Source organism: Colletotrichum tamarilloi (assembly GCF_030869305.1).
Source record: "Colletotrichum tamarilloi strain Tom-12 chromosome Unknown Scaffold_6.1, whole genome shotgun sequence".
Classification (NCBI taxonomy): Eukaryota; Fungi; Ascomycota; class Sordariomycetes; order Glomerellales; family Glomerellaceae; genus Colletotrichum; species Colletotrichum tamarilloi.
The window spans coordinates 125,378-140,537 of NW_026849389.1; the positions used below are offsets into that span (position 1 = coordinate 125,378).

The window sequence follows — 15,160 nt, forward strand, 5'->3', positions numbered from 1 at the left end:
ACTCTCTAGTTTCAAGGATGATCTATGTTGTAGAAGAGCCAGGGCGCCTCGAGAATGTGGGTGGCAAGTGGCCTCGGTATCCACGAGTCTGCTCTGTGGCTGCGCACCGATAGCCTAATTACGTAGATGTCAGATATGATCTCGTTGAGTCATAGACGAGAAAGGGACACGGCTTACCTCGAAGAGACCTAGGATGAACAATGCGGCCATCACAGAGTCATCTTGTCCCACAGTGGGGTTCTTCAAGGCATCGTTGAGGCCCATAATTGCCCTTCCATAGTGGCTTCTGGCTTGCACCATGAGTCCGCATTGGGTCAACTGCCGTGAGGAACTGGCAAGTGCTGTGGCTTTCAAAGCGTCGAGGAAGCAATCGGCAGGGGTTGCGGAAGATATGGCCGGCAACATGCTGAAAAAGGCAATGCCGGAGTCTTCGGAATAGTCGCGATAGAAGTGGTTCAGGATCATTGTCCCTTGATCGGGTTGTACTTGACGGGGAATTGTTGGTTCCGTAGCCCGCTGCTGCCTTTCCTTCAACTTCTTCGTGACTCTGATATGAACCAGCTGGGCAACATGGAAGTTTTCTTCTCGGTGGAAAGTCTGCCATGTGTCCCGGTATCCCTTACAAGTTCGCTTGCTTAATCTGCATTTCTTGCAAGTTGGTTTCTCTTCATCGCACTGAATGCACAAGTCACATGAGTCACTTGTTTCTATGTGGCAAAGGATGCCAAAATCATACTGAATCATTGCATCCCCACGTACCTTGACTTTTCTCTCCTTGCAAGTAAAGCACCCACCCGAAGGTCTTCCTATATTCCCCATGCTAAGTAAGCTAGGTAGTTAGCGTTTGGAAATGGTATGCCAAGTCTGGTTAGTCGATCAGATTATCTTGCGACAATAATTGTTTGTATTCGATCAGGAGCTCGCAGCATGTGAGGTCAGCATCAAAAGGAATCAACTGGTTCTATTGAAGATGTGTAGAATGGCTTGTGTTAATCAGAGGCTAAACCATTTGCGGCCCGCCATCCGATGCGAACAGATGTGGACCTTAAACCTAAAGTCTAAGTCTAATTCGGCAAATTTACCCAGCTTGACGCACTAAACAAAACCATCCCACCGGCACATTGACCAATTCTGGACCTGCGTTTTACTCCAAACTAGTACGGCCATGCGGAAAGGTTATAATGATTATTCCGACAACATGCACTTATGGTTGAGTGGTTCATCAGGGACTCAGTCGTACATACTAGGTATATGGGCTTGTCAAAATGGCTCCGACCCCCCCTCCCCCCCGCGGGTCAGCCTTGAGCTGGCATAGGTCTCAGCGCCAACATCGTAGGGCAAAACCTAGCTCCCTGCACAGACAGACAAGCAAACTTTGTTGAGCTTGTGAAAGTCAAAGCAACTACTTGTGACCTGAGCATGGTTTTCCAACAGCAGATTTATTAACGCTGGATTATTTCCCTCGACGGGTGCATGGACACCCGCAGGCTAACACTCGAGATACCGCCTTCGTCGAGGTCCCGAAGGAGTAAACAAACCCCTCGAAAACACCTTGGCTTATTCACGAGAACTCATAATAGACGTGATCCCACTTTCCACCATTGTCCACCTTGATCTGAATGAGCTGCTTGTTGATAGAAAAGTCCGCAATCGAACCTCTGATTGCCGAAGAGAAGATAGTTGTTCCGAGCCTCTCCCAGCACCATTTGCGGTTCGCGTTCGTCTCCTTGCTGGAAATCTCGAAGGATGCAGTAGGTCTCAGGCCAATCTTGATACGGCACTCGCCCAGGGCTTTGTTCATGTCGTCGTTCTCAATCTGGTAGCCCAAGACCTCCTTCAGCTCTGAGGGCTGAAGGCCAGTCATCTTCCAGCATTCCTTGAGAACCTGTCGCATCTTGAGGCGGGGCGTGGTGGTGTCGAATCCGTTCATGGCCTTAATGACAGTCAAGCGCTTGGACACCTTGTTAACGAGCAAGGTATCAACAGGCGAGGTGTTGCCCTCCTCATCCCGAGCAGTGTAGCCGTCCGCGTAAACAGAGAAAGCCCATCGGTTGCCAGTCTCATCAGCTTCGGCGTCAACGGCGTAAGCACGGTTTCCCTGCATGGGAATTAGTCAATTGGTTCTGAAGCAAAGGCTTGCCGAAACACTTACAGCGAATGGTCGGACAGGTTGGCCAGAGATCTATCGCGCAGGATTACTTTAGTAAGATGATGGCCCGGTTGAGAGTGGAGATCTTTTGTCCTGGGGCAACATACTAGGGTCACAATGGAGCCGAGTGCCAGAAGAATGGCAGGGAAATTACTTGAAAGCATTTTGATAAGCGAGTGTAATACAAATTAAGCCAATGAGTGTTGGCTGCGCGATGGCAGGCTGTATGGAGAGTCGAATTGAAGAGCTGGTTTCTTGATATCTACCACTTGGAGATACTTGTTCAATGAAAGGGTATATATCCTCATTCTCTGAACTTGATCGCCACAAAGAGTTGTCGGGCACACCGAAACCTTAATCAGTCCTGTTTCTTGAGGAATAGGAGAATATAGTGGGGCAGGTCTTGTCACAGAAAATTGAAGAGCTTGAGTTGTTTATGCATATAGACTAATGGTGGGTTGTCAACTCGGAACTCCCTTGCTGAGTCGCTTGATGTGAGCTATCACTTCGACTTCAATATTCCGATCCCTTTCCACAGTCTCTTGCAGTCAGTTGCCAGTTGCATTTGGTTGCAAGAGAAAGAGCGCTTTGGGTCGTCGTGGATCTCAGCAAGTGGGACATTGAATGCACTGAGTCAGGCCAGTTCACTATATTTGGCACGATGTTGTAGATCCTTGGCATGGAAGAGACGGGACGAACATGTCCCAACTGCGTTGTGAACCGTAAATTCTATTTATATGAACTATCATGTTTAATTAACTGGCCCAGTTGCAGGCTCAACGAGTCAACTGTTGTCAAGCAGTGTTCGGTTTCTCCGATGTCAAATCGCTCTCTTGTTTGCAAAGATCAAGGAACCGACAACTCCGTCGCTGGGGGTGGTTGAGTAGGCTATATGATCTAGCTTTCTCCCCCCAGGCTAGACTTGAAAGAACCAACATCATACAGCTCTAGTCTTTCGTTAATATCATAGCCACTAATTATGCGCCACTCGTTTTTCTCGTCTTTGCTTGGACTAGCCACGCTGACGGCTGGCGCAGTCCTGTCGCCACGGGAGAAGGACGTTTCCTTGAATAATCAGTGGAAGAACCATGACTAAATTGCGGCTTTTCAGCAGCAAACGGCCGATGGCACCCCAGGCGACATCGAACTTCGTTTCAAGCCTTGGCTGAACGACGGTAGCGGATGCTTCCCGTATGCAGCTGTGGATAAAGATGGCTTCCACGGGTACGTGTCCTCTCGACTTGTCTTCCGTTGGCTTCGTTCTCATCGATCCTCTCTCCAGGCGCGGCCTCAAACCTACGGGCAAGAGTGGAGGTGATTGTCGGGACTCTGCCAAGGGTCAAATCTACTCCCGAGTTGGAACCTCGAATGGGCGTCCGGCCGTTCTCTACTCGTGGTATCTTCCCAAGATCCAGACCAAGACCGAGAACCACAGGCATTGGTACCTCACTACAGTGGTCTGGCTACACACCGAGACCTGCAACGCCGCTGCTGGCAACTACGATATTGCGGGCATCAGCTATTCTACCGGTACAGAAACATACGACAAAGGCCTTACCACGTCGACGATCTTTGCCTCTGGAGACAGCGGAACAGGCGCTACCAACACTCACGCCATCGTGGGTTACGACGGCCAGGTCAACGTCTTCCCTTCGGCAAACAATGCTCAGTACGGACTCAGCCCGCCGCTGATCAGCTGGAGTAAGCTGTCGCCGGCGGCCATGTCGCAGTTCAATGCCTTCCGTTACGAACATGCCCGCTGTCCATTCACCGATGCCAACATTCAAGCCTCTCTTGACGCAGCTTACAACGCGGACTTTTACGCCAATCTTCCGGCCGAGCCTGACACGAACTGCGGAATTATTGCGACCCCCACTACGCCTTCAACACCGGAGGCTTCCTCCACGGGCGTGTCAAGCGACCCAAACACTGACCCTGTGGAAGATGGACCAGAGATTCCTATCTCTTCCTTCCCGGCGGATCCCACTTACACACCTACTCCCTACAAAAGGCAGTAAAACTACTAAATACTGGTAATGGATTTTATTCTTGATAGTAGGTAGAACAGCAGTGACATAGTAATCTTCAAAGGCTCGCGGTCTGTGCCTCTTAAATGTATTTCTTTTGCAGCTGTGTACTTTGCGAATGTCGACGGTACCTTACATGATGATTGCCTTTCCCTACTAGTACACCCAATTAGTCCAATTCGACTCATGAGCAAAGTATACTTAGCCTTCGAATTGACAAAATATTGATTCAAAAAGTCAAGGACAAAATCGCGTAAATTACTGGGCGCCCTAGGGCTCTGTTCAGGTACAGACTTAGATTGAGATGCGTAATGTGTCCTTGAGTCGGCGTGCACTAGATGCAGCTATAATCGGGGATGGTAGCCCTGAAAAGTTATTGCATGCTAAAAGAAGCCCTAGGTTAATCGCTAAAATTGGATTCGATAGCGCGCAGACCTCTGAATTCAAGTGCCAGAGCCCCTTAAGGCCGCTGGGGGAACTTCCAAATTTGTGACAATGTCACAATCTTGTCATGATGTCCGATGCCGACATGAAGCTATCTACTTGTCCGTGGAAATACTCAGCCACCGCGTACGACTTTTACGCTACGGATAGGAGGAGCAACCCACAGGCACCTATGTCTAGATGAAGCAGCGACAAGGTGATGTCCTCGCAATTGTAGATCTGCCGAGATTTACGGGCGGGCAGCCATCGATGAGAACATAAGACGGCGACGCCTTTGCCAGCAATCTGTCAGGCCTCGCCGGTTAGACCCCGTCGGTTAAGGGATAGCTTAAGGGGTATGAGGAGGGGGACTAAGTAATAAAGGAGTAGCTTAGGTATATATAGAGCGCTAGTAGTACGCCTCGAGGGAGGGGTAGATTTTAGTAATTCATCTTTTAGACCCTAACAGCAGTTAGCCTCTGTGAGCTTCTTCCCTGTGTCACACACCTATTAACATAATCACTCAGTACCTTTCCTACGAAATAAGCCACAACTTCTGTGAACAGGTTTCGCTTCGCCATGCATCGCAATATGGTCGACTGATGTCGGGTTATGAGTATTGTGCCGGTTGATCATCGGATATGGCCATGTTGTCATCCATTCATGACATCAGTGACCTGCTTCTTTAGGCAAGTTTAACAGTTGGACGTTGCCAGTGTGGATCGCTTTGCCAGACAGCTTGGCAGAGAGAGACATCGACGTCGTCTGCTGCACCGTGCTAGTACCTATATGTAGATTGACTTCTTCACAGTTAGCAGAATCGCGCGCTCAACGCCAAAAACGTAGACACACTCAATTAGTAATCTGACTTCAAAAACGTCGAGAGGTGCGTTTGAGACTTCGAGTTGCAAGTGCCGTTGTGGAGTATACCCGCGGAGTATCGGCTTTGGCGTTGCGCCAATTCCCCCAAGCCCATCCTCCAATATCGCCGGGCTTAATTGCGGCGGTGCCCCGCACCACGGTCACGACATAAATACCTTGGTCATCAGACGCTCATTATCTGTGAAGCCAGAATTTCCATGCGGAAAGCTTGAGCTCGTCCCTACGTTCGAACTCACGTTGCTCAGTATTACGTTGCAACTTCCACCTAAGCGACAGACTTCTCACCTTCATCATGTCCACCATCAAAGTTGGTGTTGTGGGCTATGGCTTCGCCGCCAAGAACTTCCACCTGCCCTTCATCACCGCCAATAATGACTACCAAGTGATCGCCATCCTTCAACGAGCAGAGGCTCCCAAAGACCTGTCTTCGGCGGCACCTGGCTCCCACTGCAAAGTCGACTTCCCTAACATCAGGCACTATCGCACAGAGGAGGAGTTCTTCGCTGATCCTGATACACAACTTATCGTTGTCGCAACACATACGGATACTCATGCTTCGTTTGCTGAGAAAGCCTTGCGAGCTGGAAAACATGGTATGTCCTAACCCGGAGCCCAGGCTCTCCGCATCATGATGTTGAATCTGACCCCCGCACACAGCAATTGCCGACAAGCCATTTGCGAGATCGTCTGAGGAGGCAGACCGTGTCATAAAACTTGCAGAGAGCAAGGGGCTGATTCTCTCGTGCTTCCAAAACCGGAGATGGGTAAGTCACCTCTCATTCATGATTATTTTGCTCCTATTACGTGTCCGCGCAGTTACTAAACAGATTGCAGGATGGTGACTTCCAGACGTTGAGAAAACTCATCAAAGAGGATGCGTTGGGCGATATCAAAGAGGCAGAAATTCACTATGACTTCGAGTCGCCTCCTTGGCTCTCTGGAATGACCAAAAAGGAGTACACTCCTGGAGATGGTATGGCCTTTGGTCTGGGTATGCATTTCTTGGATCTTTCGCTCAACTTTGATCACCCTTGTCTAACTGCAATCTTGCATCCTCTTAGGAACACACAGTATTGACCAGGCTGTCACACTGTTCGGTCGTCCCAAGTCCGTAACAGGCTTCTTCAGAGCTCAAAGAGGCATTGAGAGCGAGGTTGAGGACTCTTTTACAATTGTCTTGCAATACGAAGGGCCTCAGAAAGACCTCCTTGTCACCGTGAAGACATCAGTCACCACGCCCATGTCGCAACAGTTGAAGCACTTCATTCGAGGCACCAAGGGCTCTTGGCTCAAGGTAAGTCTGCTTCTGGAGTTGCAACAAGGTCTACAAGAAGAGTTTGATTGACTAATCGGCTCTCCCAGTTCCAACAAAGAAGCACATGCCCTCAAGAAGAGCAAATTGCAGAGGGTCGCAAGCCATTGGAGCCTGGCTTCGGCGAAGAGCCTGCGGAGGTTTATGGCACTTTGACGACATACAGGGAATTCAGCAAGGAGCAGAAGTTCAATGAGGCGACGAAAAAGTATGTTGGGCGAGTCCCAACTATCACGGGGCGGTGGCTGGGCATTTATGAGAACCTCGCAGATGCCATCAACGGTAAAGCCGAATTGGAGGTCAAGGCGAGGCAGTCTCGAGATGCGATCAGGATTATCGAACTCGCAAGGGAGTCTCACAACTCTGGAGCGACTATTGCATGGAAGTAAAGCTATTACCCAATAGCTCAATTTCTGGGCGTAGTAATCATAAGTACAGAATTATTGTATGACGACACTCGGGTAACTGAACTGTTTTGACATGTGGGAGACTTCATCGAACCATCGTGTTATTGTCTTCCAGTCGTGGCATTACAATATGAAAATGAATTCGATGTTAGAACTTGAAATCGTCAAGCATTAGAAACCCTCACATGCAGCAATCAAGGGCGTGGAATTTGACAAATGATCGGTCGTCTTGACTCCGGGGACCGGCTTCCGAGCTTCTCCGCGGAGGCTCACGGTGTCCCACACCAGGTTTTACAATGGGGGCAGACACCAATCGTGGAGTTATACTAGGATTCCAGACGGCAGAATTCGGCTCCGGAGAGCCCGCTTAAGGTCTTGGACCATCACGTAAGTGAAGCCCTGGTTGGCCAAAGTAGGAAATCATAAGCACCCTGTATTGCCTCTTTTGCGGATCTAGGGTATTTAATACGTGTATACCCCGCGTTTGGCGGGGTGCACGATCTGTACTCGATTGTCATGTAATGTAACCCTGAGCTATTTGCGGGCATAATATCCACGGGGGCATCGTATTTTGAAAGCGAGGTAGAGGTTTTGCTAGCTGGCTACTCGATCGGTCAAGTCGAACCACTTGATTGATGAAAAAAAGATCGTATGTGGGCAGCAATTGCCTCTGAACGCAGTCATGATGGTGTTCGATCTGATGCTTGATCGGCTCAAGTTGCCTATAAAGTGTTGACAAACCGATTTCTTAGCCCCAAAAGAGTATTGGTATCCCTTGGAATGGGGAATCGTATATACTCCAAGCTTATATTTAACCTTACTTGCTTCTAGGACATAGACTTGCTCAACGCGAAGACATTAGATCGAAACAAGCACTCAATTACCAGCAGTCTGTTGCAAGACTCAGACCTAAACTTGTTCTCGCATCCGGCTAGTCTCTTCGTCATGACGCCCGCATGGAAGCAGCCATTCTGGCTGGCTTACTTTCTCTTCTCGATCCTTGCGTCCCTAGTCTTTGCCAGCAAACAATGCGAGTACTCTCGATACGAACACAAGCACCGTGTCTTTGTCCTCACCGACATGAGCAATGAGCCAGACGACCAGATGAGCCTCGTCCGTTTCCTTACCTACGCAAACGAGTTAGACATCCAAGGCATTGCAGCGATAACTTCGACCTGGCTGCGAAACCGTACGGATGCCGATACCATCCAGGAGGTCATCCGAGGGTATGGCGAGGTGGTCGATAACCTCAACAGCAATGTACCTGCCGACGCTACTTATCCCTCGGCCGAGGATCTTTTGGGCAAGGTGTCCAGTGGCCACGCGGTTTATGGTCTTGCGTCCCTCAAGCAGAACAACTTGAGCAGCGCAGCTGTAGCCCTAGTCCAAGCCGCCGACGAATCGAGCGACACTGATCCGCTATGGGTGTCAGTCTGGGGCGGAGCAGCTGTTCTGGCTGAAGCCCTTCAACACGTTTCGTCAACGCGCGAGGCTGATGCTGTCAGCAAATTCGTTGACACTCTCCGAGTCTACTCAATCTCAGACCAAGATGATGCCGGGCCTTGGATTCGCGATCGGTTCCCCAAGTTGTTCTACATTGTCTCTCTTCACGGCTGGAACGAATACACGCAACCGACGTGGATCGGCATTTCGGGAGAAGAGTATCGCCACTTTGATAAAGGTGGTCCGACCACGGAAATTGTCTCCAACGATTGGCTGCAGAAGCACATCCGCATCGGACCTCTAGGTTCGCACTACCTCAACTGGACCTTCATCATGGAGGGCGACACCCCTGCCTTTTTGTCCCTCGTCCAAAATGGACTCGGAGATATTGACAATCCTCAGTGGGGTGGTTGGGGCGGCCGATACTCCTTGCTAGACACATCTACAGCAGATGGGGGCCGCAGGTTGTACAGCGATACTGCGGATTATGTCCGTGGCGCGAATGGGGAGGCGTTCTCAAGCAAATACGCGACCATTTGGCGATGGAGAGAGGATTTTCAGCACGATTTTGCTTCCCGGATGCAGTGGACTGTCAACAGGGAATTTGGCGAAAACAACCACCAGCCGGTCGCTGTTGTCAATGGTTCTTGCGGGCCGTCAAGTTTCCAAGTTGAGTACCAGTTTGGTGAAAGCCTGGTCTTTGATGCGGCTGAGAGCTGGGACCCAGACTCCGATGCCCTGTCTTTTGAATGGTTCCATTATCGCGAAGCGACTGGTAGGGACTTGGAAGGGTTCACTATTCCCTTGGTCAGTCAGAACATGGATATCGCAAACTTGACTGCGGATGGCAGCGTCGTGAGGGTTGAGCCACTCAAGAATCAGGCAAGTCTTTATCTGTGTTATGGCATTCCAAAGTCTTTGATAACAAATGAGATTTGAGTTCAATGCTGACCTTGAATGGATAGACGATGCATCTCATACTCTCTGTTCGGGACAATAGAGATATCCCTCTCGTGACCTACAGAAGGATCATTCTGCAGCCCTCTTCGTAGACCACCCTCTGGTTAGACGAGAGATGGCCTATGCAACTCCAGTTACTCGGTCACGTCATCTGAGTGTAGCTTCACTCTTCGAGAATACAATCATGTAACATGACAGCTGAAACAAATAGCAAGACAATTCCTGGGCTTTTAAGACCAAGTATGATATGTGTGCCGTGGCTTTGGAACCAGCTTAACTTTGCCTTCGTCTTCACGGATCAGTACTCAGTGATTGTGCTAGCTATGTTGCTCCTGATTCAGTAGCCAAGCGCTGGAATCTCTTGGCCGTGCTAATTGTTGGGTCGGTGGTCATGGAGTAGGAAGCTAAGCTGAAGGGTCCCCCACTCAATCATCTTTGATGGTTTCGGATGTTTCTGAAGGATCTTGCGAAATACACACTTCTGCAGACGCACATGAATGTCATACCACCTACCACACATACCACCCCCGAGATGATAGCTGGTCGCCTGATTACTGAAAGCTGCTAGTATGCTAGCAGATACCTCTATCTTAGTTGTGCCATCCAGGGAAATGAGTAAGTCATAGAATTTTCCCGTTGTACCCTTCATAAGTACTTAGTACATGTGGCATATTTGGTAGTCTGCAAACGAGTTAGAAAGTTATCGAATACAGATACCATCATCCCATAGACGCTTTTGATATACGGTGAAAAACTAGATAACACGGCGGATAAAGGGGACATTTTCAAAAACCTGACGAAGGAGGTTTGGTCAAGTTGAGTTGGCAGCCTTCATGTTCCTCATTGACTCTCAGTTGGAAGATTTGTGCCTCGTTTACTGAAATCTGTGAAACACAAAACCAAATGTGACATGACAAGCATTCGACTGGTATCCTCCTCGGTGGAACTTCTGACTCATACGTTTCACGCCCCGACGAGTGACGGACACCCGAGTGCAAACGCAAATCTAGATGAATCTTGGGCAGAGGTCAACGATCATATCAAACTTGATTAGTTCCAGAGCTGGATCAACGAATACTTTCAAAGCTATACAATTATCTCAACTTTCCTCTGTCTGAAACAAGTGAGGCCTCACACCTTCACAAGTTATGTTTGTGGGCTTGTGATCGAGGTGGTTCCTTCATCATGCAGCTTGGGCCATGGCAAGAACTCCAGCCCAGGTCTCCTTCACAGTAGCCGAGATCTGACTTGCCGGCAGTGAAAAGCCGTAGGTTCCTCTGTCTCTAAGCTCAATGGTGTACGTGTACTTGGACTTGCCAACGCCGTGAACGTAGTCGGTACTATCGCCTGTGGTCGCGTACAGAGCACGGCAAGCATTGCCGATGGTGTAGCTGGTGCCGGAAACGCCACGGATAGCGGTCGCACCGCGCTGAGCCATGCTTTGTAGCGCAGCGTCATCGGGAGCGACGTAGTTGCAATCATATCCATAAGCTATGTATAACCATTTGAGTTAAAACTGTGCTCTCACATGATCAATCGAGAGGATGAACTTACGCCAAAGGATGTACTGTCCGTAGGAGTGGACATCGAGGTAGAGGGTGATACCCCTGCTAGCAGACAAAGAGTCGATCTGCGCCTTAAGACCCTTGATTTCTGGGGTATCGGCGGCGGCAGCCCCCTTGTAAGTCTCGGCGCAGGGGCTTGTCGAAGCACCTCCGGTCAGCTCCCACTTATACGGCCAGTTACGGTTGGGGTCGCGGCCGATGCAGGAACTGCCGGTGTTGGTCTGGCGATTTTTGCGCCAGAGACGGTCAGTGGACTGAGTGTAAACAAAGCCTGGAAGAATGGTAAGAATGAGTTTGCTCTTCGTTTACAGGCGAGGTTCTGCAGGGGCGCGCACCATCTGGGTTCACCACAGGAGTGATGTACCAGTCAAACTTATCAACCACGGCCTTGATGGCAGAGTCTGTTGCGTACTTTGTCAAAAGTTGCCAAGCCACATACTCTGTAGTCTGATATGATGTGTTGATTAGAATTACTCAGATTGCAGTGAATACTTGTGGATGTTGTGGTTATTACTCACCATCGTGCTAATCCACTCGCGAGCGTGAACGGTGCCGTGGAGAACAACAGCCGGCTTGGACCCTTTGCCGCCGCTTCCCCAGATATGAATGCCGGTGAGCGCTCGGCCTTGGAAAGATGAGCCCGCGGTAGTGATTTCAGATTGGCCAGGAAAGCTGCTCTGGAGGTCTCTCAAGAAAGTCAAGTGGTCGGCATAGCTGTGATAAGAAGTGAACCAGGTTTCGCTGGGGACTGATGGATCGATGAGTATGAGGTGAGATCAGTTCGTGGTAATGATCCATAGACTCACCAGCATAAACCGTTGCCATATCTTCATCCGCAAAAGCAGCACCGACGTCCTCAAGGAGAATCGTGGTGTTCACAGCCAGCTGGCTGATGGCGTCGACATTGTCGGGAGATACGACGACATCGAGCTGTTCCTTGGCGCCGGGGTTCAATATAGTCGCAGCTAACTCGTTAATGTGGTCGGCCAAGTTCTCGGAGCCCTCGGGGAGAGTGATGCGAAGACCCTTGAAGCCAGTATAGTCGACCTTCGCAGATCTGGGAACAGTCGCGCCCAGAGCCGCAGGAACCAGGGCAAGAGCTGAGATGAGCGACGCCTTCATGGTGAAATAATGTGCAAATAGTGATGAGGCAATGAGAGGCTTGACGTCGACGAATCGAATCTTGGCGAAGCATGCGAAGCTGAGAGCCTCAGTTATAAGTTCGAGAAGCAAGAACCATGAGCGGCTCGTGAAGGTCGCTTAAACACCTGCAGCTTCCCCTCTTCTAGCAGACTGGAATATGCCTCGCAAAACAATGGCATGGCAACATCAAAAGGGGAGGTGATAGTCTGACTGGGGAAGGACGTATTGAACTGGTGTGACATCGACAGCTGCCAAGGCGGAAGATCTCAAGGCTTGGCACAGCGCCTTCCCGGATGAAGAAGTTGCAAAGCGTCTTGGTATGGGAAACCACGCGCGATTAGGGAGGCACGGTTAAGTATCGTAGTTGCAATTGCCGCCGAGATGAGTTGGACGGGAGTTAACATGAGCAAGAAGGTGGCACCATGGTATGTGAGTAAGTAAATAGTGACATGCAAGAGACTGCGGGTGCCAACCAATACTCTTTCTTCGAGACAAGCTGACAACGAACATGTTACAAGTACCTTCCAATTTATCTCGCTTTACCACAAGATTCCAGGCCGGTGGTAGAAAGGTAATTTCGTGGACTTCACATGAGTAGACCATAAAGAGGCTTGATGGAAGTAAGCAGACTGCTTGCACGTGTAGTTCGTGAAATGAATTGAATTTGTTGTCGCAACGTTATGGAGTATACGTATTATAAGAAAAGAAATAGATCTAATTACTCGACATCATTCTCAGAGGTATTTAAAACGTCGAGCAACAAGAAGAGACAGCAGAGCGAAAGCAGTTATGCTGCCCAGGATTCCAAAGAACGCGTTAAGGTTGTCAGTATCCTTCCAAGGGACCTTGACGTTCATGCCGAAAAGACCACACACAACATTGAGAGGAACAATAACAGTGGCGATGACCGTCACCCGACTCAAGAAGTCGTTCGTCCGGTTACCCATATCGATGTTGTCAATCGAGAGCTGCGCCAGGTAGTTGCTGTGCGATCGTGAGAGCATGGTGTCGAAGTGGACAAGGCTGTGCATCATCGTCACCGCGTGATCTTGGATATCGCCAAGGTAAAGGGCAATGTCCATGTGCGGCGTGACATCGAAATCTTCAGTGCATCTCTTAGTGAAAGCACGAAGCACGTCTGCCTTCCCGCCGAGCAGGCGCATGAGACTCATCACGTTCTTTCTGGTGTATCCGATCTTCCGAAGAAAGGCTTGGTTATCATCTACACGAGTGATGAACACCTGGTCTTCGATCGCATCGGCCTCGCGTTCGATCTCGTTGATCGCTGGTCCAAAAGAGTCCACAATGTCATCGCTATGCTGGTGTCAGATGAGGTTCATTACGAGAAGCAATCTCCTTAAGGGACATCTGAGGCGGCTTTGACTTACATCAACGCGTAGCAGATCCAGTCGCTGCTGAGAGAAACTTGCTCCTTCAATTGCGAAATCCGGAATCGAACCCTCGATGCGTGCGAGTTTGCAGTGAAGCTGAAGCTGAGTATCCCCTCTCTGAAGACTACCGCATAAACGTTGAACGGATGATAGTCTTTTTCATTATCTTCCTCGACGACGATGAACGACCTGAAGCAGGCGAAGTAGTACAGCGGAAAGAGTTCGATCTTTTCGCGACTCTCTTGGTGGATGATATCCTCAATGGTAAGTGGGTGGATCCCAAAGGCTTTGCAAATCGTCCAGACCTCGCTGCCAGTCGGGTTGTTCATGTTAAGCCACCAGACACCATCGGCCTCTGCCTCGGGCATCTCGAACAAGGACCTGATGCTCTCGCCTGGGAGGACGAGGTCGCCGAATTCCGCCGCATGAATGGTTGACTCCAAGGCCGAGGAGAAGTAGTTGAAGCGACTTTGTTCAATGTGCTGGCTGGCCCTCGGGAGCGGCTGCTGGGGTGCTGTCGCCTCCTTCTCTCCCGCGATGGAAGCTGCTTGGGATGCAACATCGATGAAGTCTCCATCGGAGGTAAACATGCGCGTAGCGGTAGGGATGGAACTATCCGGAAGATTGACAAAGTCGGAACTGCCAAACTGGTCGCGACTCTCAGCGTCAATCAATGTCTCCAAATAGTCAAAGTCGATGTGGAGCCCATCTTTTTGGACGTTGTCGAGCTTGGTGTCCTCGGCCTCGGGAGATGACTTGGGCTTCGGCACGGGCGAAGAGGTTTCGTGAGCACCGCGATCAAGAGCTTTGCGGCTGTGGAAGCTACGACTGATGCTATTGGGATAGTTTTGAGATACCCGGAGGCCATAGTCATTGCTAGTCTCAACCTCGGCCTGAGGTCTGCGCGAAGAGGCCCTCGGATCGTGCGCTTCGACATCCTGTCCTCTGCGGCGCGCATTGGCAAATGCCTTGACGGAGTTGGGCGGCGACGTCGTGCGCCTCGACTCGATGGTGGGACGTCTGCTCAGAGGCCGCATAGTTGGGGATTCGAACATGGCCATGTTGGCTACGTAACGGGTCGTCCCTCGTTCGGGTTCTCTTCCTCGAGGACTCGAGATGCTTTCCACATCCCGACAGCCTCCGTTGGGACTCAACAGGGTCGCATCTTCGAGTCCCCGGATGGACTTGTCGTCTTCCTTCTGCGACATGACGTTATGTTCTCTCTTCTTTGATGTGATTGAAGGCCGAAGAGGTACTAGTGCCAAGTCGAGGGTCTAGATCTTGTCCAAGGTGTTCCTTTACCGCACGTTCGAGTGGTGTGCTCGCAGGTATCGCTCCTTCGTACGCTTTGCCATATCCTGGCAGATGTTTGAATCAGAGTAATGAGGTGACCGAACTGACTTGTGGTCGTGAGATCTGGCGAAAGCGGTGACCATTCCAATAGATTGAGGAACGATT

At 50.1% G+C, this 15,160-nt stretch overlaps 7 protein-coding genes across 7 annotated transcripts; 3 read left to right on the forward strand and 4 right to left on the reverse strand.

Moving 5' to 3' along the window:
• Positions 1-11: 11 nt before the first annotated feature.
• Positions 12-465, reverse strand: CTAM01_02587 (uncharacterized protein; the record flags this gene model as incomplete). Its single annotated transcript, XM_060518625.1, has 2 exons — positions 12-114; positions 200-465. 2 exons carry the CDS (start codon positions 463-465, stop codon positions 12-14), a joined length of 369 nt encoding a protein of 122 aa, XP_060386428.1.
• A 1,096-nt stretch (positions 466-1,561) lies between these two features.
• CTAM01_02588 (uncharacterized protein) lies at positions 1,562-2,313 on the reverse strand (the record flags this gene model as incomplete). Its single annotated transcript, XM_060518626.1, has 3 exons — positions 1,562-2,098; positions 2,153-2,182; positions 2,257-2,313. The coding sequence occupies 3 exons, from the start codon at positions 2,311-2,313 to the stop codon at positions 1,562-1,564; spliced, it is 624 nt and encodes a 207-aa protein (XP_060386429.1).
• Positions 2,314-3,360: 1,047 nt separating this feature from the next.
• CTAM01_02589 (necrosis inducing protein) lies at positions 3,361-4,167 on the forward strand (the record flags this gene model as incomplete). Its single annotated transcript, XM_060518627.1, has 1 exon — positions 3,361-4,167. One exon carries the CDS (start codon positions 3,361-3,363, stop codon positions 4,165-4,167), a length of 807 nt encoding a protein of 268 aa, XP_060386430.1.
• A 1,606-nt stretch (positions 4,168-5,773) lies between these two features.
• Positions 5,774-7,182, forward strand: CTAM01_02590 (oxidoreductase; the record flags this gene model as incomplete). The annotated part of the gene is made up of 5 exons (XM_060518628.1): positions 5,774-6,074; positions 6,139-6,245; positions 6,316-6,472; positions 6,543-6,775; positions 6,844-7,182. The coding sequence occupies 5 exons, from the start codon at positions 5,774-5,776 to the stop codon at positions 7,180-7,182; spliced, it is 1,137 nt and encodes a 378-aa protein (XP_060386431.1).
• A 963-nt stretch (positions 7,183-8,145) lies between these two features.
• CTAM01_02591 (uncharacterized protein) lies at positions 8,146-9,582 on the forward strand (the record flags this gene model as incomplete). The annotated part of the gene is made up of 1 exon (XM_060518629.1): positions 8,146-9,582. One exon carries the CDS (start codon positions 8,146-8,148, stop codon positions 9,580-9,582), a length of 1,437 nt encoding a protein of 478 aa, XP_060386432.1.
• Positions 9,583-10,786: 1,204 nt separating this feature from the next.
• CTAM01_02592 (zinc carboxypeptidase) lies at positions 10,787-12,290 on the reverse strand (the record flags this gene model as incomplete). Its single annotated transcript, XM_060518630.1, has 5 exons — positions 10,787-11,094; positions 11,158-11,439; positions 11,504-11,615; positions 11,687-11,916; positions 11,975-12,290. The coding sequence occupies 5 exons, from the start codon at positions 12,288-12,290 to the stop codon at positions 10,787-10,789; spliced, it is 1,248 nt and encodes a 415-aa protein (XP_060386433.1).
• Positions 12,291-13,045: 755 nt separating this feature from the next.
• On the reverse strand, positions 13,046-15,138 carry CTAM01_02593 (CorA-like Mg2+ transporter; the record flags this gene model as incomplete). Its single annotated transcript, XM_060518631.1, has 3 exons — positions 13,046-13,625; positions 13,700-14,901; positions 15,010-15,138. The coding sequence occupies 3 exons, from the start codon at positions 15,136-15,138 to the stop codon at positions 13,046-13,048; spliced, it is 1,911 nt and encodes a 636-aa protein (XP_060386434.1).
• Between the last annotated feature and the right edge of the window lie 22 nt (positions 15,139-15,160).